We start from the raw sequence: 20,395 nt of genomic DNA on the forward strand, positions 1-20,395 counted from the left end.
GCTGCGTCTGAGGCATAAACAGTCTAGAGCCAGGATGGTCCCCTCCGCCAGCTCGCGTTTGCAGGTGGAGAGTTACAGGGACACAGCACTGCCAGTGGCTTTACCACTGCCCCTCCTGCCCCCTCCCTGCCCCCTCCTGCCTCCTCCCTGCCCCTCCCTGCTCCCTCCTGCCCCCTCCTGCCTCCTCCCTGCCCCCTCCTGCCTCCTCCCTGCCCCTCCCTGCCCTCTCCTACCTCCTCCTGCCTCCTCCTGCCTCCTCCTTGCCCCTCCTGCCTCCTCCCTGCCCCCTCCTGCCTCCTCCCTGCCCCTTCCTGCCCCCTCCCTGACCCCTCTTGCCCCCTCCTGCCTCCTCCCTGCCTCCTCCCTGCTTCCACCCTCTTCCTTGCTCTCAAGCAGGGGGGTCATGTGACAGCCAAGCCCAGGGAGCTGGTGGCCCTGGTCCAGGCAGCACCTCTCACACCGGATGTGCACATGACTCAGCTCTCCATGACCCTGAGGTGCAGGTTTTGGCTTCTCGGCCTGGGTTGGTCCTGAGACCCTGATGGCGGGCTTCCTGGCTGAGGACTCCAGCGTCTGCCAGCAGGAGAGAACTTCCCGTCCCCTGGGTTCCATGGAGTCTGTGGCTGCCTCCTCTGGGCAGGAGAGCAGGATCTGGGCTGGTGAACCAGAGCAAAAGGGAGTCACGCCGGTGCCGAGCGCCCCCCCCTCCATGCTTCCCGAAAGCCACGCTGGGCTGAGCTCTTAAGTCCATCCCTCGAAGCCTCTTCCTGGAACCACAGCTTCCCCCTGGCGATTCCGCTCCCTCCTGCACAAACTCCCCTGGTCCCGCTGTGGGCACCCCGACTTACACACTTACTTCCAGGTGCTGTTCAAGCTGACGTCCCTGACGCACGGGCCGTCACCCCGCACACCACCTAGACACAAGGCTTTGGGGGGCCGGCCCCACCCCTTCTGGGCCCACTAGCTGGCAGCTTTCTGATGAAGCCTTCTGCCTGGGGGGCGAGGTGGGCAGGGCTGCAGACATTTAACGGAAGCTCTCAAACTTGGCGCACAGAGAAGGGCAACCGGCAGCCACCGAGGGCTGCGCTCTGTGCACTCAGAGGGCACCTCCTGGCGGTGGGCATTGGAGGGAAGGCCAGGCGCCCCAGACCGTGCCCGAGAAGGCCGTAGTGAAGGCGCGTCCCCAGTCCCACCTCGAGAAACATCAGACAGACCGGAACGGAGGGACACTGGTCCAAACACATCACTGCCACCCTTTAAAGCTGCTCGATGTGAGTCGTGATTTGAGACAGGGGGCGGGTGACACGTCTTCGCCATCTCTTGTTGCTAATGTGCCAAAGCTTTCCGATCTCCTAATTTTTCAGGGAAAAATGAAATTTTTCAGCAAATGAGACATTGTGAAAAGTCTGATTAATCTTAACCAAATATCTCAAGTCAAACATTCCATTCCAAAAACATGACCCCGAGTTTGGCACCTTCGTGGTTGCATGAAACAGCTGGTTCTCCTCAATAGCCACCAAGGACCTGCTTCCTGCCACTTTGTCACTGTTAGGAAGTGACAGATGAGCCCACCCTGTCCCTGTGTGAACTGAGCAAGCCTCTCCAGGGGAGGAATGGCCCATAGGGTGCTCCCCACGCTGGCGACCGAGGGGTGACCCTCAGGCCACAGCACGTCCGGCCTCCAAGAGCTGGCGCCACCAGGAGCTGAACGGGGGGCGCGGGCACGTCCAGAGCCGGGAGGAGTTCAGCTCAAAACTCGGAGGCGTTGCCTTCACTTCAGATGTTGCGCTGTTCGTCTCAGTCTGTCTGCTTGCTCTTTAAACCCTCGGCTCTTTGTTAAACGTTTCTTGCACCTTCTCCGTCCGTGTCTCCGCTCTTTTCCCGGCATCGTGGACCACCTTCGCTGTGGTCACTCCGAGTGCTCTTCCAGGTGGATCGCCCGTCTCCTCCTCCTCCAGCGCCTGCGTGTTCGTCTTGTTCCTTCGTCTGAAAGCTGTGGTGCGCTTTCCATGCTCATCGTCCCCTTGACGGGCCGGTCGACGCCAACGATGACATTGAGGTGGACAAGCCACGCGGTCCTGCTGCTCAGCACAGGGAGCTCTTTGCAGTTCCCGTGACGGCACGTGACGGGAGACAGCATGGGAAAAAGGACGCCTGCGACTGGGTCACTTCGCTGGGCAGCAGCAACGGACACAGCACTGTAAACGGAGCCCAGACGCAGGAATCTGCCACAGCAAATGCCTTTGGCAGAGCAGCATATGAAACTCCTCGGATGTGGGGACGTGTTAGCAGCTAGGACCCTTATTAGACCCATTTGTTTAAACTTGAACCTCTGCCCGATAGACCGAGATCGCTGAGGGCAGGCCCAGGTCTCTGTCCAGGAGCCGCTGAGCCCCTGGAGTGACACACGATCGGTGTTGGTCACACATGGGGGACGGGGTCCCTCCCAACTCCAGTTCCAACGCTCTGGAATCACGTGCCTGGGGCGTGACGTGCCTCGCCGTGGGGGACAGTCTGGTCCAGAGGACAGCCCTGCGCTCCCTGTCTGTGAAGAGGGGGTGGCAGCTTCGGCGTTCACCCGGTTCAGCGCACAGGACGCACGGTCTGCTCCTGGAAAGGCATCTCCCAGCAAGCGCATCCAGCCCTGGTTTCTCAGGAGCGTTTCCTCTGAGGTGTGTTTGCTGTCACAGCTGTCACACCAAGGATCCCCACGTTCCCCAGCCGCCCTTGAATGCGCCGTCTCCACGTGTCTCCCGTCTGCCCGGGTTACTTGTGAATCGGGGAAGGCGGCCGCTCTCTCGGCAGCACCCCTCGTCTTTTGGGGCCTCACCCCGACACTGAGCACTCGCGGTGCTGGCAGGCACCTCAGACGCCTCCTGGGCCTCTGCCCCTCTCCCGCCCCGACGCCGCCCAGCTTTGTCGGTGTTTGTTGCCACAGCAGCACTTCCTTCTTGGGACCAAACCCGAGCCAGCGCACGTCCACGGCCCAGGCCTGCGGACCAGGGCTGGACCCAGGGAAACGCCTTCTCCCGGGGGGCCCGCAGATGGGAGTTGGGGTGGAGTCCGGCCAGGGCTCCCTTCAGACCTGGGGACGCCGCCTCCTTGTGTGTCTGCGCAGGGCCTCTTCCAGCTGATCCTGGCAGAGTCCCACCTGCTGCCTCTGAGGCCTCGCTCTGTCCCTTTCAGGCAGATGCTTCAGAGGAGCAGAGGCAGAGCGAGGGCATCGTGCCCCGGTGCTGGGTCCTCAAATACTCAGGCTCGGCAGTCCCGCCACCTGCCTCTGCAGGCTGGTGGCCTGGAGAGCTGGCGCTGTCCCTGTGGCCGGTGCACGTCCGAGCCCCAGGCCAGGACTGAGACCCCAATGGCTGACTGCAGGGCAGGAGCAGGCGGGCATTCCAGCTCAGGTCGACAGACAGGGCCCGGCCTGTCCCTTCTCCACCTCCGTGTGGAGACACCACAACAAAGCAGATGCTGCTGCCAAGCCAGTCAAAGCAGGCTTCAGTCCCAGGGCACATAAAGTGGTGCTTGCCCCGTACGCAGCTGCTAAGTGGCCGCAGCGTTATGGTCAAGACACAATGTGCACCTTCATTAAAAGTCCTGATTGTAGGAGTTCCCACTGTGGCTCCATGGGTTAAGAACCTGATGTTGTCTCCATGAGGATGAAGGTTCAATCCCTGGCCTCGCTTAGTGGGTTAAGTGGTATTGCCACTGAGCTGTGGTGTAGGTCGAAGAGGCTCTGGTGTAGGCCGGTGGCTACAGCTCCAATTCGACCCCTAGCCTGGGAACCTCCATATGCAGCAAGTGCAGCCCTAAAAAGAAAGGAAAGAATGCCTCCGGAAACTTCGTACAAAATTCCTATTGCAGAATCTGCTAACCACCCTCTGAGCCTTCAGGGAGCTGTAGCACTGACGTTAAAGATCTCAGATCCTCATAACCAACAAAACAGTGATGCCGAGGCTGCTGGCTTAGCTCAGCCCCAGGGGTCACTGGCAGGAGCTGGCCCGGGACTCGAACCAGCTCTGCGGGCCCTGTAGCGTGAAGCAGCACTCACGCCTGTCCCGATGGGCACAGCTGGGTCCAAAACACCTTCATTTAGGGATCTGGTTTGAATTTCATGTAATTCTCAGACAGGTGGGGTGGGAACCTCACAGGGACACCTTGGTGTGAGGGTGGCACAGAATGGGGCAGCAGCTGTAATCGGGAGATGGTTCAAACAATGCCAACAGGTGACGCCAGAGTGACCGTGGGTGACGATTGGGGGAGTTCAGATCAAGTGACGGCGTTAGAAGTAGGACCAGAAGGTGCAGGACGGAGGTGACATCACAGAAACCACCTCTGCCCCAGGCCTCAGATGTGACCCCTACCCAGGGCCCTCCTGGGGGCCGGGCGCTGAGCCCTGGGTCTGGGGGCTGGGGGCACCTGCGCTCTGGCCTCTTGGACGCAGGCCCCTGAGCCCCTGGCGTCCCTCCTCTGGGCCACCTGCACATCTGGTCCTACCTCGGCCGCTTCATCCCCTAGAAGCAGCTGCCATCAGCACAAATCGACTCTGCTTCTCCAGACATCGGGTCTCCGGCAAACACGGGGCTCCCTGGTCTGCCTTCGGTCTCAGGGTCCGTGTGATCCCTGGGCGTCCAGCTCACGGGCGGCTATCTTTGTCCACTGCCCCGTGGGGTCCTGGCCTCCCTCCAGGATGTCCCAGACACATGTCGGCATCCCCTCCGTGATGACCGACAGCAGCCTCTGCCCGTGGCCTTCCTGCATCGCCCCGAAGCCACCTCTTCGCACACCGGGGGGCGGAGGCCCAGGCCGCCTGGAGCTCTGGCTGCAGGGCAGGGAGCTCTCGGTGCCCCCACTCCGGGTGAGGAGCCGGGTGGCCGCGCTGTAGGAGCAGATGTGCGCCGGCCCGCGAGGAGGAGACGGCGACCGTCCCCGTCACAAGGCGGACCCTTCACACCTGGTGTCGCTTGTTGGGCCCTCGGGCAGGGGTGACCCAGTGGACGGTGTCAAGGCACCTTCTTCCAGAAACGGTGACAGTGAGTGACAGTGAACCAGGAGGCTGAGCTGAGCTCGGGGCCAGAGCCGGCGCGGCTGGCAGGACCAGACTCCCCTTTGTCTGGAGGGGGACGCCAGGGCGCCCTGCGCTCCGGAAGCAGAGCCTTGGGCGGCCCAGCCCGTGGAGGGCGTCATGGGCCGGCCCCGCGCTCCAGCCGGCCAGCTGCACCCAGGCAAGCGCCTGTCAGCCGCTCTGTAAATATTTACCAGGTGGCCGGGCTGTGTGATGGGAGCCGTTGCCACATCACAAAACAAGCGAGTTCCCAAAAACTCAGCCTCGGAGGAGGCCGGGTCTGGAGGAGGAGGCCCCGCTTTGGCCAGGAGCCTACAAGGAGGGGAGGGGCTGGGCGGCCCTGGCTGAGCAACGGCCTCCCTGGAGGGCTGGGTGGGGACCACGTGCTTCGGGGGCTGTCCCCCACCCCCACCCCAGGCATTGCTCTGGCAGAGAAGAGGCGGAAAGCCAGCCTCCATCCACATGGGGGTGGGTCCAAACCCGGGAGCCCCCCACCCAGGAGTCTGGGGGCAGATCTGAGCTGCACAGGCTGCGCCTCCTAAGAGCTCCCGCGTGGCTGCAGGGAGACCCTCACGGAGAGGTGTGCGGGGTGCTGCGTGTGGGCCTGGGTGCCCTGCAGGGACCCAGCTCAGGCACTTGGGGAAGGGGAGCCTCCACCCCTCGCCAGCCGTGTGCCGGGCCCCGGGGGCGTGAGTGGGGACCCAGACCGCAATCTCACTCAGTGGCAGTCTTTGCAGGAGATGCTGGCCGGGAAAGGCTGCAGGCATGACCGGAAGCAGCCGAAGCATTTTCACATGGACAGAAAGGGCTTCCATGGTGGAGTGAGACCTAGTGCGGTGGGCGGCCATTTGGCTGCTGTCCATATCCAGGGTGGCAGGTGGGGGCTTCGGGGGCAGCCTGGGACCTTCATGGTGGGGATTTTGGGGGTGCCTGGACTCCAGCCACATCTACCCCCTGGGAGGGACCCAGGATGGGCGTTTCAAGTCTCCGCAAGTGGTCCTGTGTCCAGCTAAGACTGGGCTCAGAGCAGCACATGGCGCAGGTGTGGGGCGTGGGTGAGCCAGACAGGGTGGCGGGGTCCTGCTCCCGGCCTGGAGGTTGATCTCAAACAATGTCCCCAGGTAGCCTGCGTGTTCTGGGTGACCGGCAAAGCTCCCTGACCCAGGCCGTCCTTTCCCCAACGGGCTCTGTGGAAACAGGGGTCACGCCTCCCCTGTAACTGCAGCCCCCTACGGGGTCAGGCCTGGTGGCTCAGGGCAGGTGTCCCCAGCTCCACTCGTCCAAGCAGGACCTGCTCGAGGTGGCGGTGAGACCGCAGTGCTGGGAGTGGCTGGGGTTTCATGGTCACCCAGGGCCAGGCGGATGGTGCACTGTGTCCACTCGCGGCCCCATGAGCACCACAGCTCCAGGCGGGGATTTGGGCGCTGCCACACTCCCAGGGCCCACAGTCTACCAGGGTTTGAAGGAGAATCATTGCCCCGGTGAGGGGCCCAGCATGGCATGTGGCAGAGGGGACCACAGAGGAGCAGGTGCAGGTGCGTGGGGGTGTGAAACGCTTTGGAGAGCCGAGTGCCCACAGGCTCCAGGCAGGATCTGTGCTACCGCGCCCACCACCCCAGCTAAGGTGGCCTCCCCCTCCCAAGGGAGCTTCCCACCTGGACCCTCGCCTGAGCCGGTGGTGAGCCAGAGCTTGGTGCCTGCCTGGCCACCAGGAATTCTCTTCTAGAGACAACATGCTATCCGGGCAAGCACAATAGCCTGGGGCTGCCACAGGAAGGCTTCCCCAGCTTCCAGAGGCTTCCAGGCCAGGGCCACTGGCGTCTGGGTGGCACAGACCTATTCTCCTAGTGGATAAGCAGGGGCCTGGCCCCTCCGCAGCTGTCCTGGTGGGAGGTTACATGAGGCCCAGGGGATGCTGGCCAGTTGCCCCTCATCCTCCTGGCCCCTCTCCCACCTCCCCACCCCTGCCACCCCACCAGGGTGGAGGTACAAGCTCGAAAGGATGACGTCAGAGCCGCAAAAACCAACGCAGACCACCACCACTGAAAAGGAGGGTAGAAAAGCGAGGTCCCCAGCAGAAGCACCCGTGGCTTCTGCTGCCCCCGGCCTGGGGCAGCCCCATCAGGTGGGTGGAGGGGGTTCCCCAAAGCGCATGTCTGCTCTGGGCTCCCAGCTGACCGCCCTCCCTCGGCTCCCTCGGCTGGGGCCTCGCGCCTCGAGGGCCCCCCAGCCCCCCACAAGTCACCCCCCCATAATCTCTCCGTTTTTCGGAGGTGAGCAGGTGAGTTCTGCACACATGGAGGCTAAGTTCTCACTGCGCACGTGGGTTCACATGAGGGCCTGAGGCTTAGCGGAGGCGGGGGCGCCTCCTAGCAAAGCCTGGGCTTCCGGGCGAGCCCATCAGGGCCCATCGTCGCACCACATGGAGCCCGGGCCCCCTGAGCAGGCAGCTCTCTTTAATGCAGCAACAGCATCTGATCACTGTCTGCATTTGCCAAAGGGTTTGACACGTTTTCGTTGTCATTTGGGGGGACAGTTGTTTTTAATCCCCCTTATACAGCTGAGAGACTGACCGCCACCGCACGCTACTCACCGGCCTTGCCTTTGGGCCGGCGCCTCGAGGTCCCACGATGCATTGTAAAGGGGCAGCAGCTTTAGCTGGTGCTTGACGGTCCGTGTTCAAGGTCTTCCGCCCAGTTTGTACATCGGGGCAATTTACACCCAACAGAAAATTTACCGCCGGAACTGTCTTTAGCTGCACGGCTCAGCGGCGCTAAGCACACGCACCAGCTCTGCCCCAGCATCCCCGGAGCTCACACTGCGAGGCCACATTTGCACAACGAATCCCTACCTTGTGGGGCGTCAGGTGTGCGGAGGTGGTCTTCACGCTCCGGGGAGAGACCACAAGACCCCGGCAGTGTGGGGCGAGGCCACGACCTCCACCCCCACTGCCGTCTGCCCGTCTCCAGGACAGTCTGATCCCCACAGACAAAGCCACGCGTCGGGGACATGGAGAACGGGCGGGAAAGGACCTGCCGGATCAGACACGCTGCTCCTTCAAGGGCCCAAGTCTCTGATGCCAAGAGGCTATTGCGAGAAGCTCCTGTAGATGCCAGATGCTCGTGCGGGCAGCCACACAGGCCATGATCAACGGTCGGCATTCAACTGCTTCAGTCTACAGAACGACCGCCTTGTGCACTGGCCGCTCTTCCGGGTATTTGGTGAAATACCAGAGAGAGAAGCTCTGGGCGTCCAGGAGGAGGGAGGCTCCTCTGTAGGTGCCGACGGGAGCCCCTGCGGCCCTGCCGTCCCGACACCTGCCTTCTGCACCCGGGGGCCGGCAGGGGGAGGGCGGTGGGCCACCCGCACTGCCCCTCCCCTGCCCACCCTCGCCGGGTCCCGTGTACACCTGCCATCCGATGGCCTGGGGCTCTTGGCCCACGTCTCACACAGCAGTTTCTGGGAGAGGCCAGACTTAAAGCTTCCACACAAGCACCTGCAGGGGTTCCTTCTGCTCAGCCTCCTCGTCCTGAGAGGCCTCCGCCCTTTGGGAAGGGAGGGCGGGAGGGAGTCCAGCCAGACAGAAGGGGCCGCTCCTGCAGCCAGACCACAGGCTTCGTTCTCTTACTTCTGAGCCTCTGAATCGCCTGGAAGGGCTGACGGTCTCAAGCCACACCCCAGGTGCCGTCCGAGCCAGAGAGCCTCCCTGGTCTCCCTCCTCGGGGACCTATGGTGCCTGGCCTGCCACCGCGGACTGGCCCGTGCCCTCCGCCCCTGCAGCGTGGGCTCTGAGGGTGAAGGTCTCCTGTTCCCCGGCAGGCAGACCTGCTTGTGGTAAGCGCCCCGTAAGCATGGGTTAGCCCAGTAGAGGGGGGTCGGCGGGTGGATGGAGAGGTGGATGCTCAGACGGCCCTGTGGTGGGATGGAGGACCAGTCGTGGACAGATGCATGGAGAGAGAGCTAGAAGGGGTAGGTTTTCTTTGTGTTGGCTCAGAGATGGTGCCACCGGACAGAGCTTTGCAGGCCTTTGCTGTGCTGTCAGGCATGTTTGAAGTGAGTTCTGACTATTCCTGTGCAGCCTGGCAACGCCCCAGCCCTGGGCACGCAGATGGTGTATTGCAGGTCACGCAGAGAGTCTCAGCCTCTGCGCCGTTTGTACCATTTCAGATTCACTAGAGACATGCAAGTGTTCCATAAATCTTCCCACAAAACCTGTGCAATGTTCCCATTGTGCTGGCAGCTCCGGAGACACTCAAATGTCTTCCCAAAAGAGATTTGCAAGGAGACAAGTTGAAAGCCATCCTCAGCTGTCTGTGGGAGCCGCTAGCTCTCCGACCCCTGCAAGTGTCCCCATGGCTCTGCAGCGGCCTCCTTGGGGTTTTGGTCAATGCCACCGGCCGCCCTGTCCACCCCCACGGGTGCAGGCCCACCACCCCGGTGCCTTTGAACTGGCATGTGCCCACAGCGGGCAGTGGCAGTGCCCAGGGCCCCGGCTGCTCCACTCAGCTGGACGGCCACCAGAGAGCCTGGGTGCTGGGGGGGGGGACCTGCACCCCCGACCCAGGGCCTCCTCAGGACGGGGAAGGGTCAGGGGCAGCAGTGTCCTTAGCCTGGGCCTAGTCCTAAGGGAGATACTCAGATTATAATTTTTAATGCTATTTCCAGTGCGGCTTTACCAAGTCTCACAAGCACAGTGACACGACTGAGAGGTGGCATTTTCTGCTCTGCATTTCCTTAAACGCATCTACTTTCACAGAGAAGAGTTCTGTTATCGGAGCCCCCCCGCCCCCGCCGCCAGTAAAACAGTGTGAACTGATACGTTTCTAAATCTTACAATGATCTTGCGAAAGTCATAATTCTGTATAAAAGCATTAATTTCCTAAGTGCACATATTGAAAATGTGTAATGACTTTTAGAAATCCTGTTTAGAAATTTCCTTCCTCTCCACTAAGGATGTCACGCTCACACTTTCACCCACACAAACTGGAAACCGCCGGCGCGCCCCCGGTTTCTGGGAGACGTCCCGTGTTTCTCACAGCACCGTGTTTTGTGCTCCCAGGCCTTTGCCTGTGTGTCACATCCATGAGGAAAGGAGAGAGGGACGGAGGCCTTCCGACCCTGGCCCCACCTCCGCTGCGGAGTGTTGGATCTGCTCCCACCTGCCCTTGGCCTCGTCTCCTCATGCACCGGGGGGGGGGGGTCTGTGGAGCAGCCAGTCCCGGTCCCCCACCCCACCATCCAGGCCTCCCTCAGGCACCTGGGATGGAGGCGAGCCGTCAGCTGGGCCTCCATGTCCTCCGCTGGGACATGGGCGGGACGCGTGGGGACCAGAGGCGTCCAGCTGTATCCTCGGACTCAAGGTGCTGGTGCCGCCGGAGAAAGCCCAGCAAAACGTGGGTCACGTGACGGCAGAGTCCCGGGCCCAGGGGATGCACTTTGCACCCTGGCCGCCAGCATCGCGGCGCCTTCTGTCCAGGCCCTGCCGTTGGCCTCGAGGTCGGAGGAGGCGCACTGGCCAGGCTGGGCCACCCCGTCTGGACTTTGTCCAGTGGGCCTCGGGGCCTCAGGGCCGCGGGAGGGAGGAAATGGTGTGAGGGGGTCAACAGGGGAGCCGGGACCAGCCTGAGGGGGAAGCAGCCTCCTCGGAGCAAAGCATGTGCCGAGGGCCCCCCTCAGACACCCACATCCTCAAGGCCCTGGAGGAAGGGCCCCGCCTCTCATCACCTTCCTTCTCGACGATGCTTCTCCAGGCCCGTGGTGGGAAGAGGTGCCGGGGGGGCTGGCCGCGCAGAAGGCGCAGCACCCAGGTCCCCACTTGGCATGTGGGGGGGTGAGCCCCGGGGACTCCCTGCTGATGATAGTGGCAGAGAGAGGGGACTGCCCCCCCCGTCCCCGGTCCCGTGGGAACGTGGAAGCCCCCGAGTCTCGCTCCTGCTGCCATCCCGCCTGCCTGTGGCACAAATGGCTCCCAGGCCTCTGCTGGCAGCTGCAACCTGGCTGGGCCTTGGAAGTCTGCCCTGCAGGGCGGCTGGTCTCTAGGAAGCTAAATATAAAACAAATAACCACATGTCCAGATACGCAATTGCACGGTGCCCAAAAGACTGTGAAGACGAAGTAGAGGCTCTAAGGCCGGACGGGGTCAGGTCTGGGGCTGGAGAGGCCTTTGTGTAGACGCCACGTCCAGAGCGCTGAAGTGCTGGGCAGGATCTGGGGGGCAGAGGCCCGAATCCCCCAGGCCGAGGAACGTCACGAGCAGGGGACTTGGAGCAGGAGCAGCTTTCAGGATGAGGACTAGGGCCTAATGGGCTGCAGATACGGGCTGAGGCAAGCCCACTGGTTTCCCACCTCGTGGTGGGCCCAGGCAGCGGCCAGGGTGGGGGTCATGGTGCTGACAGCCGAGAGCCAGCGGCCAGAGGGGGGGTCTTCACCGGAGGGGGCGCGGGGAGGCTGCCGTGGCCCGGGTTGAAAGGCGCCAGGGGCCGTTTGCCCTGAGGCCCCAGCCCTTCCCGCCTGCGTGGCCTCTGCCTCCCTGGCCCCTCAGCCTCGCCACCCCGCGGTTCACCATCACCCGCAGCCCCAGCCCTCCAGCACTTCGGTCCTAGCTCTTCACAGGACAATCCTTGCAGCTGTCGGGGCACTGCCGAGTAAAGCTGGCGCTGCCTCCGCTCAGCCTCAGTGTCCCACGGCCTCTGGCCTAACGTGTCGTCCGGTGAAGCCCGTCGAGACCTGCCTGCAGTCTGCTGGCCCCGGACCTCCTGTCCCCACCCCCCGTGGGGCTGCTTCCAGCTCCAGGAAGCCCTCGCCCTTGGCCTGCATGCAGCCTCTTCTCCTGGAAGGACTGCCCCACTCGATCCCCCAGCTCGGGCTCTGCCTGCCTCTGGGCCTGGGGGCAGGCTCCCTGGTGCCTGCTCGCTCCTGGCAGCTCCTCAGAGCCTGACACCACCTGCAAGATCACTTGCCTGCCTCTCCCTCTGGCCGGTGAGCAGTTTAACCTCTGTCTGGGTTACCTCTGCCCAACACAACACCCGCGCCATGGGAGGGATCTCAAAAAAGAAAACAATTCTGGGTTTAATAAAAGGTTTTTTCTCTTCCTCTCTGATTCTCTAAAGGAGCCAAGAGGTATTCTCACCAGCCGCAGAGTCTCGGCCTTAATGATGCCAGGTGATGCGACACACAGCGCAAAGAGCTACACGGAAGTAATTCGAGGAAACAGGGCACTTGGTCTCTGAAGGAATGTCCTGAAACCCCAAGCGAGTAATTAGGAACGAGTGGCCATCGCAAGGAAGGATGAGGCTTCTTTTTGGCCACACTCGCCTCTTAAACGCCCACGCTCCGCCGTAGCTCCAGAACAGCAGCGAAGCTCAGCTGCTCGGTTTGCGCGAAGCTGGGCCCGGCCTCCAGCACTATCAAGGCAAGGGGCCTGGATTTCTAGGCTCACCATGAACTCACTCTGGGGAGGAAAGCATTTTCTTACACCCGATCTTTACGCTGGGCCGTGCTGCGTCCTAAATGCTCGCGGGCACGATCTTATTCAGTTCTCATGGCACCCACGGCCTGGCAGCCCGGAAGGCCGCGGCCGCAGACGAGAAGCTAACTTGGCCAAGTCACGAAGCTGCCACGTTCCAGGGCCAGAACGCACGCGGGTGGCCCTGTGCGAGGCTGGGATTCCACATTGTCATGTTTTCTATACGTCTCTCTCACGGCTTGATTTTCAACCAAGATCCTAGTTTTCTAATCCCACGTGGTCCTTCCCATCATCCTAGAAGCTGCCCTTCCTTGGCCGGCCCGCGTTGCCCGACTTCTCTCGCTGGTCCGTCACGGTGCTGTCACCTGGGATCTGAAGTCATCGATTGAGCTTGGTTCCAACAACCCCCCTCGCGGCTGTGGAGAGGAGACGCGGGAGTGCCTGTCGCCTGGGGAGAAGGCTCACCGGGCCGCAGCCCACCTGGCCCCATGGCTGACCCCAGCCCCTCCTCTCCTTCTGGCTCTTTCTAGAGCTGAGGACACACAGACCGGGGCCATCGGCAGCACCGCAACGGGGTCATTGCTGACCAGGAGCTGGCTTTCCTCCCAGGACACCAGACACACCTATGACCCTGATGCCCTCCTGCTAACGCCTGCAGTTTAGACACATCAGAAGTACTCCTGGACGCTTACTGAGGGGGGGGCTCACTCTTCTGCACAGGCACTGAGTGGGGAGAACCCCCCACAGGTACTGGGGGAGAACTATCCCTCAGAGTTACTGGAGGGGGAGAACCACCCCCCACAGGTTTCGGGGGAGGAGAACCATCCCCCAGAGTTACTGGCGGGGGAGAACCATCCCCCAGAGTTACTGGCAGGGGAGAGCCACCCCCACAGGTACTGGCGGGGAGAACCACCCCCCACAGGCACTGGGTGGGGAGAACCATCCCCCACAGGTACTGGGGGGGGAGAACCACCCCCCACAGGTACTGGGGGGGGAGAACCACCCCCCAGAGTTACTGGCGGGGGAGAGCCACCCCCCACAGGCACTGGGGGGGGAGAACCATCCCCTACAGGTACTGGGGGGGGAGAACCATCCCCCAGAGTTACTGGGGGGGAGAACCACCCCCCACAGGTACTGGGGGAGGAGAACCACCCCCCGCAGCACTGGGGGAGGAGAACCATCCCCCAGAATTACTGGGGGGGAGAACCAACCCCACAGGCACTGGGGGGGAGAACCATCCCCCACAGGCACTGGGGGAGGAGAACCACCCCCCACAGGCACTGGGGGGGAGAACCATCCCCTACAGGTACTGGGGGGGGAGAACCATCCCCTACAGGTACTGGGGGAGGAGAACCACCCTCCACAGGTACTGGGGGGGGAGAACCACCCCCCACAGGTACTGGCGGGGAGAACCACCCCCCACAGGTACTGGGGGGAGAACCATCCCCTACAGGTACTGGAGGGGGAGAACCATCCCCTACAGGTACTGGAGGGGGAGAACCACCCCCCACAGGTACTGGGGGAGGAGAACCATCCCCCACAGGCACTGGGGGAGGAGAACCACCCCCCACAGGTACTGAGCGGGGAGAGCCCGTCCCTTTCAGTTCCTGAGGAAGGAAGATCTGCCCTATGGCCTGAGGAGGCTCTCAGATGTGGTCGCTGTCGGCGGATCCCACTGCCATTTGTGCAGCCTGCGGGTCGTGCTCTCGGGTGTGTCCCTGTGGCCACTGAGCCTCCTTCGGATGGGCTGGCTGGCTGTCCCCTGCACATGGATGATGTCACCACCAGGGGTGACACAGGCCTGTTCTGGCTCAGCTTCCTGGCCTCAGGGTCTGTGCCCAGCACCAGGGCACTGTCCTGTGCCCCGTGAGCCTCTCCTCTCTCCTCTGGGGCTGGCAAGAGCTCCCTGCGGCGTCCGCAGGTAAAGGGGCCGCGGGGCCGCGCCCTCCTTCCACCCCGAGCCGTGACCTGGTCTCTTCCCAGTTGGCAGGATCAGTGTGTAGCTTGTCTCTCTGCCAGCAGCACACCGGGGGTGTCCTCTGGGGGACTCCGTGGAAGGGAGCAGCTTCCTCCAGGGCGGCCGGAGCGCCTCGCCCGTGGCCCTTGACCTCCCTCTGGCGGCTTCCTGGCGGTGCCCGTGCGGCCAGGATGGGGCAGGAGGCCGCGCCCTCCCAGGGAAGTGCCATCGGCTGTCCAGACCGGCGGGGGAGGGGGTGGAGGGCGGACGGGCAGTGTCCTTTCAGCCCTATGCACAGATCGGAGGCGCAGGACCCAGCTCCCGTCAGGGCAGGAGGAGTCTCTGGCCCGGGCCTCCCCCGCCTGGGCCCCCGCGCCCTGAGCGCCTCCGATCGCATCGCACTGAACCCTTAACCCTGGGGGGTCGGTGAAGTCCAGCCCCGTGGAGCCTGGAGTGTCTGAGCCGCTCAGGACTGGAAGGGAAGCGTCTTGAGAGAAGGACGCTGCTGCCTCCCGCCCCCGCCTTCTTCTGTCCCCCGTCCTCCCTCCCCTCCCCCCAACCTGTCCTAGTTAATAGACTTGGAGGGGGACCAGCGACTAACTAAACAGGAACGAGGAGGTGCTGCTGTCGGTGGAAGCAGAGGCCGGGAGGAGCCCAGGGGCGGGGAGGCGTCCATGTCCTCTGGGGGGTGGGGGGGTCAGAGGAGACCCTGGGGTCAGAGAAGACCCTGGGGAGGCCCGCTGGAATCACCCAGAAGAAGAGGCCTCCCCCAGGGCCTTCAGTGACCGACCTCAGGGCCTCCGCGTGTCCTGGCCTTGGCTGAGGCCCGGCTTCCGCGCACTTGAAGACCAAGCTGCATTTCTAGTCCCCAAGTCCCTGAAGAGATGTGAGGACAACTGGTGCCGGCCTCCTGGGGAGTCAGACCGGGCTGCTGAGGGCTGGGCTCCAGGAATAAACCACCCACACTGCGTACTCCTCAGCCAAGCTCCGTCAGCTGCTTGACGCAAAGGCGGTGCGCACGCACTGAGAGAAAACCAGAGAATAGAAAAGCTGCGGAGCTGGAGGAAGAAGACTGCCAGGCGGTGCCAGCAGCACTTGGCTGAACATCCTTCCAAAGCTCTTCTGGGATTCGGGGTGAGTGTTTAAACCAGTACGTGGGACTATTCCGTCTCACCTGTGGGGCGACGTGATCCTTTCGTTTGGGGAGGTACCAGGGATGCCTTTACAGCTGCATTTTGAATAAATAAATGAGAATAAACTTCAGCGAAGTCTAAGAACCACATATATGTATAAAAATCTATGCAAAACGGGTTAGACAGGTTCTAGTCATCTTTGAGCCCCCCAGGCGTTAAAGGACAAGTCATGTGTGTGGGTGTGGGTGTGCACGTGTGCGTGTGCGCGTGTGGGGGGTGGGTGGGTGTGGGGGGGGTGCATGTGGGGGGTGTACATGTGTGTGTTTCATGGTTCAGCATTTTTTCTCATTCAATAATATCTATTGAGTAATTATTAGGTATTCAGCACTGATAAGAATTGAGACTACATCTCTGAGTGAGAAGGACAGGTTTCTCATGAAGTTTATACCTGGCAGGTATGAATTTGGCCTTTTTTGAACATAAAATATAGATCACAAGGAGGAGAATACATATGATGTCAAAATATGTTTGCTCACAGAGAACTTCTGAAATATCAGTGACAAAGCTGCTACGTTATACTGCACCCCGACGTTTGTAACCCCAAATCAGATGCTATTCTGATTTAATACTCCTATAAGGAGTCACTCAAATTTCCGAAAAATTGCTGTATTTTAACCTAGAAGAAAGTGGCACACTAATCCAGTTTAAAAGAAATTTGTCTTAAGGTCTTAGTTCGATGCATTAGCAGATTTAATTTTAAAAGCCTTAGTTATGTGTTTATTGCAGGTTCAGAGACGACAGCAAGGAGGGGTTACATGAGGTCGTTTCGAAGGAAAATCAACCCCTGCACCAGGGAACCACTGGCAGCAGGAAGCGCCAGGCTGGCTCTTGCTCAGGCTTCCTCCGGGCCCCCTGCAGGCTCTTGCCAGCGGTGACTTTTCTCCTTAAAGTCTTACGGACTCAGCCCACAAAACTCTCAACATTGCAGGCAGCTACAAATGTGAACAGCCACCTGCCACACCTCAGGATGGAGGCCGACAGGGTCCACGGAGGAGCTGCCCCGGAGACCACCTAGAGGGTGCCCGTATCTCTGGTCCGAACACCCCCGAGCTTCCTTCAAGGGCTTCCAAGAAGGCAACCAGGAGAAGGTGTGTTCCCCACCCTCTTAGCAGCCATCTCTGCCGATGAGCAAGCTGGCAGCACGGGAACCGGACACTGGGAGACCAAAGTCGCAAGGGAGTGACTGAGGGGGACCCTGCTGGCCTGACAATGCCCAGAGCAGCTTGGTGCAGCCGCCCGGTAGAGGGCTGGCTCCCTGGTGCTAGAGTCACACCGGCCTCGTTTCTCAAAACGCTCGCTCCACCTCGGAGTTCGGCCACCTCTCCCCCGCCTGCCCTCCGAGGTCGCCGGCCGCCTTCCCGGACCCCTGCCTGCATCGCGCCCCCCCGGTCCCAGTGCCCGGGTGCTGGGTGGGGTACCTTAGCCTTTTCCTGCAGCGCCCGCGGCGCAGGGAGGTGGGACTGACCTCGGGCTGGAGCTGAGCAAGCAGCATCATCAGAGAGAAGGTCGCCAAGGGCCCGCTCTCGGTCCCCCAAGGAGCGGGGCCCGTGGGCGGCAGGGTGGAGTGAGGGAGCAGCTTGTGTAAAGAAATCATTGAGAAATTTCTAGCGTAACTGGAGGGAATTATAAACGACATCGACTTGGAGCGTAAACTTGCTGCCTAGTTACGAGCCACAGCAAAGGTCTCCAGGACGCGTCTTACAGAACAAACAGAAGACAAGGGCGGGAGCTTCCCGAGCGCAGGGAGGGGCGCTCTGGATGCCCAGGGGGTGGCCCTTCTTCATTCTAACGCCACACGGGCCCTGCTTTCACCTGGGCCAACCTGAGGGGTCCTGGGCAACTGGGGGTCCTGACCTGGGGTCGAGGCTAGTTAAAGCACCTGGCATGCTGACTTGGTTGTGACCTTCTGCTCGTCACACGAGTGAAATGCAGATTCCTGAAGTCTGTGTGGCACAAAGCCCCTGGCCCTGGTGGATCTCCTCTGGGAGCCACTGGGGCTCTGCCTCTGGGCCCTGAGCCTCGGGAACAAGCCCCACCCGGCCCCCAGCAGCACCTGGTCCTTCGCCACCACCTCCAGGGCATGAGTGAGCTCCGGCCAGAGGGCCTCCCTCTGCACAGGAGTATGTGCGGAGCCTGCTTGCCTGAGGAAGGGCGGTTGCAGGTGTTGGGGTGCAGCAGGTTTGGGGGGCCAGGCTCTGGTAAGAGTTCAGCCTCCCCTCGGACTGGGAAAATGCCGAGACGTGCCAGCAGCGCTTTCCACGAGGTGGTGGCTGAATCCAGGACCGGACCTGGAGACAGCTGACCCAGGGGTCCGGGCCCCTCTCTGGGCAGGGCAATCGCAGGCACACCCTTAATAGCCAGAAACACCCCCAGACGTTGGCGAATGCCCGGGAGTAAACGCCTGCCAGGGCAGCCGCTCCAGCCCCATGAGGGGGCTGGTCTTTTCTCAAGGGCTGCTTCCTTCCAGCCAGAGTGGAAATTGAATCAGGACCAGCTGAAAAACTTGCAGAACCCCAGTGGCAAATCAAAACACGGGGCTCCTGGTTCGAATATGATGTGATGCCAGGTGTTGGGCCAGACGCGGGCCTGCTGGCCTTGGCCGCCTGCCCATGAAGCTGGTTGGCGCTGAATCAAATACAATGCCCCCGAAACAGTGAATCACCAACAAGCTGCAGAAATCTCTCATAGCAATGATTTCAATAGACTCTTTTAAACTTGGTGGCCCACGGGTGGCTGGTGTAGGGACCCCAGTCTGAGCTCCGCCCTGTGCCGAGTAGCTTCGCCTTTCCCAAAGCCTGGCCTCCACAGGACGAGAGAGACCCAAGGCAGCGGCGTGGCAGCAGGATGGGCCTCTCTGGAAGCAGGTACCTTTTTAGGTGGTGTGTTCCTTGAAGGCAAGAATGATGTTTCACAATATACACCCAGTGCCTATCACAGCTTCTTCTACTGTGGTTAAAACAAAAAAAAAAAAAAAGAGCGTTACCATAAACCCTCCGGCCATTTCTAAGCTGCTTCAGGAATGTAAATAACATTCACCTTGTTACTGAATCATCTCCAGATCTTTGCAACCTCACAAAACTGCAACTGTCCCGTTAAACAACCCCTGCCACCACCTAGCCCTCAGGCCCCAGCAAACACCCTGCGAAAGAATCTATGCCACTTACTAATCCAGGTGCCTCATAAGAGTGGAATGACACAGTCCTTGGGGTTTTTTGTAAATGTACATTTTTGGGTAACTTTTACTTCGCTTAATGGCCTCAAAATCTCTCCACGTTGCAGCACATCGCAGAAATCCCCCCTTTTTATTTGTCATGGTCACTCCTATTATCTTTCTTCTAGTTTATTGACATACAGTGTTCGGTAGGCTTAAGGCGTGTGGCACAAGGAGGTGACCCGCCCGCCTCATGAAATGACCGTCACGGTAAGTTTACTGGCCACCCACGTGTCACACAGCTTCAAAGCCAAAGAGAAAGACCTTTGTGCCTGTGATGAGAACTCTTTGGCGCCTCCGGCCGTGCTACTTCTATCAGTGCCTGTGTGGTACGTCCTGTCACGAGCACTTACCCGTCTTAGAACTGGAAGTTTGTACCTTCAGATGAACCGCACCCAACCCTCTCTCCCCTCACCCCTGGGGACCCACAAATCCGATCTCTTTTTTAGGCGTTCGTTCGTTTGCTTTTGAAGCCCTTCCTTGCTCCACCTCCAGAATGAGTCCACTGCACATACGCGCCGCCTTTTGCTTATCCATCCACTTGTCTCCGGACCCTGGAGGCGCTGCCATGGTTCAGCCGTCACGTTGCTCTGAACATGGGTGTACAACCAGTAGCTTTGTAAGAGCCTGCTTTCATTTCTTAGGGCATCAGAGCCAGCCGTGGGCTTGCCGCATCGTATGATAATCCTGCTTTAACGTTTCAGGACGCCGCCACCCCATTTTCCACAGCATCCGCACCGTCTTTCAGCTCGCCTACAGCGCACAGTCCGCCTCTCCAGCTCCTCAACGTTCTCACCAACACGTGCTGTTTTCTGCTGTTTTTATATTAACTATCCTAATAAGTGCAAGGTGATCTTATGGTGGATTTGATTTGCATTTTCCTCATGATTAGTGATATTGAGCATCTGGTTTTTTTGTTTGGTTTTGGTTTTTTCTGTTTGGTTTTATTTTGCTTTTTAGGGCCACAGCCACGGCATATGGAGGTTCCTAGGCTAGGGGTCCAATCGGAGCTGCAGCTGCAGGCCACAGCCACAGCCACAGCCACAGAACATCAGATCTGCCACCTACACCACAGCTCATGGCCACGCTGGATCCTTAACCCACTGAGTGAGGCCAGGGATCGAACCCCCAACCTCCTGGTTCTTAGTCGGATTCATTTCTGCTGCACCACGATGGGAACTGTGCTATTGAGCATCTGTTCATGTGTCTGTTGGCCATTCGTATATCTTCATTGGAGAGATGTTTATTCAGGTCCTTTGCTCATTTTTAAATAAAGTTCTTGTTGTTGAGTCGTGGGTATTTCTTTACATAGTCTAGATCTTAACCCTTTATTAGATATACGATTTGCAAATATGTTCTCTCATTCTGCTGGTTACCTTTCACTCTGTTGATAGTATCCTTTGATGGAAATTTTTTAAAATTTTGATGAAGTCCAAGTTGTGTATTTTTTAACTTCTGGTGTCTGTGCTTTTGGTGTCATATCCGGGAGATTCTTGCCAAATCC

General features: G+C 60.3%; 1 protein-coding gene and 1 long non-coding RNA gene across 3 annotated transcripts; one reads left to right on the forward strand and one right to left on the reverse strand.

Annotated features, from left to right (window-relative positions):
* Positions 346-7,133, reverse strand: LOC110259815 (formin-like protein 5). Its single transcript, XM_021085546.1, has 2 exons — positions 857-7,133; positions 346-656 (listed from the first exon to the last, which is right to left on the reverse strand). The coding sequence occupies exon 1, from the start codon at positions 6,010-6,012 to the stop codon at positions 4,933-4,935; it is 1,080 nt and encodes a 359-aa protein (XP_020941205.1). The 5' UTR covers positions 6,013-7,133; the 3' UTR covers positions 346-656; positions 857-4,932.
* Positions 14,075-20,180, forward strand: LOC110259816. 2 transcript variants are annotated; one of them, XR_002342132.1, is made up of 3 exons: positions 14,075-15,621; positions 16,609-19,510; positions 19,596-20,180. It is a non-coding gene; the product is annotated as an uncharacterized LOC110259816 (long non-coding RNA). The 2 variants fall into 2 exon arrangements; XR_002342131.1 differs by having other exon boundaries at positions 14,085-15,621; positions 16,609-16,768; positions 19,341-19,851.

The sequence above is a fragment of the Sus scrofa genome, chromosome 1, assembly GCF_000003025.6.
Source record: "Sus scrofa isolate TJ Tabasco breed Duroc chromosome 1, Sscrofa11.1, whole genome shotgun sequence".
Lineage (NCBI taxonomy): Eukaryota > Metazoa > Chordata > Mammalia > Artiodactyla > Suidae > Sus > Sus scrofa.

Excerpts from the sequence above, each read along its gene's own strand:
- LOC110259815 (XM_021085546.1), bottom strand. The coding sequence starts at position 6,012 with ATGTGGCTGGAGTCCAGGCACCCCCAAAATCCCCACCATGAAGGTCCC.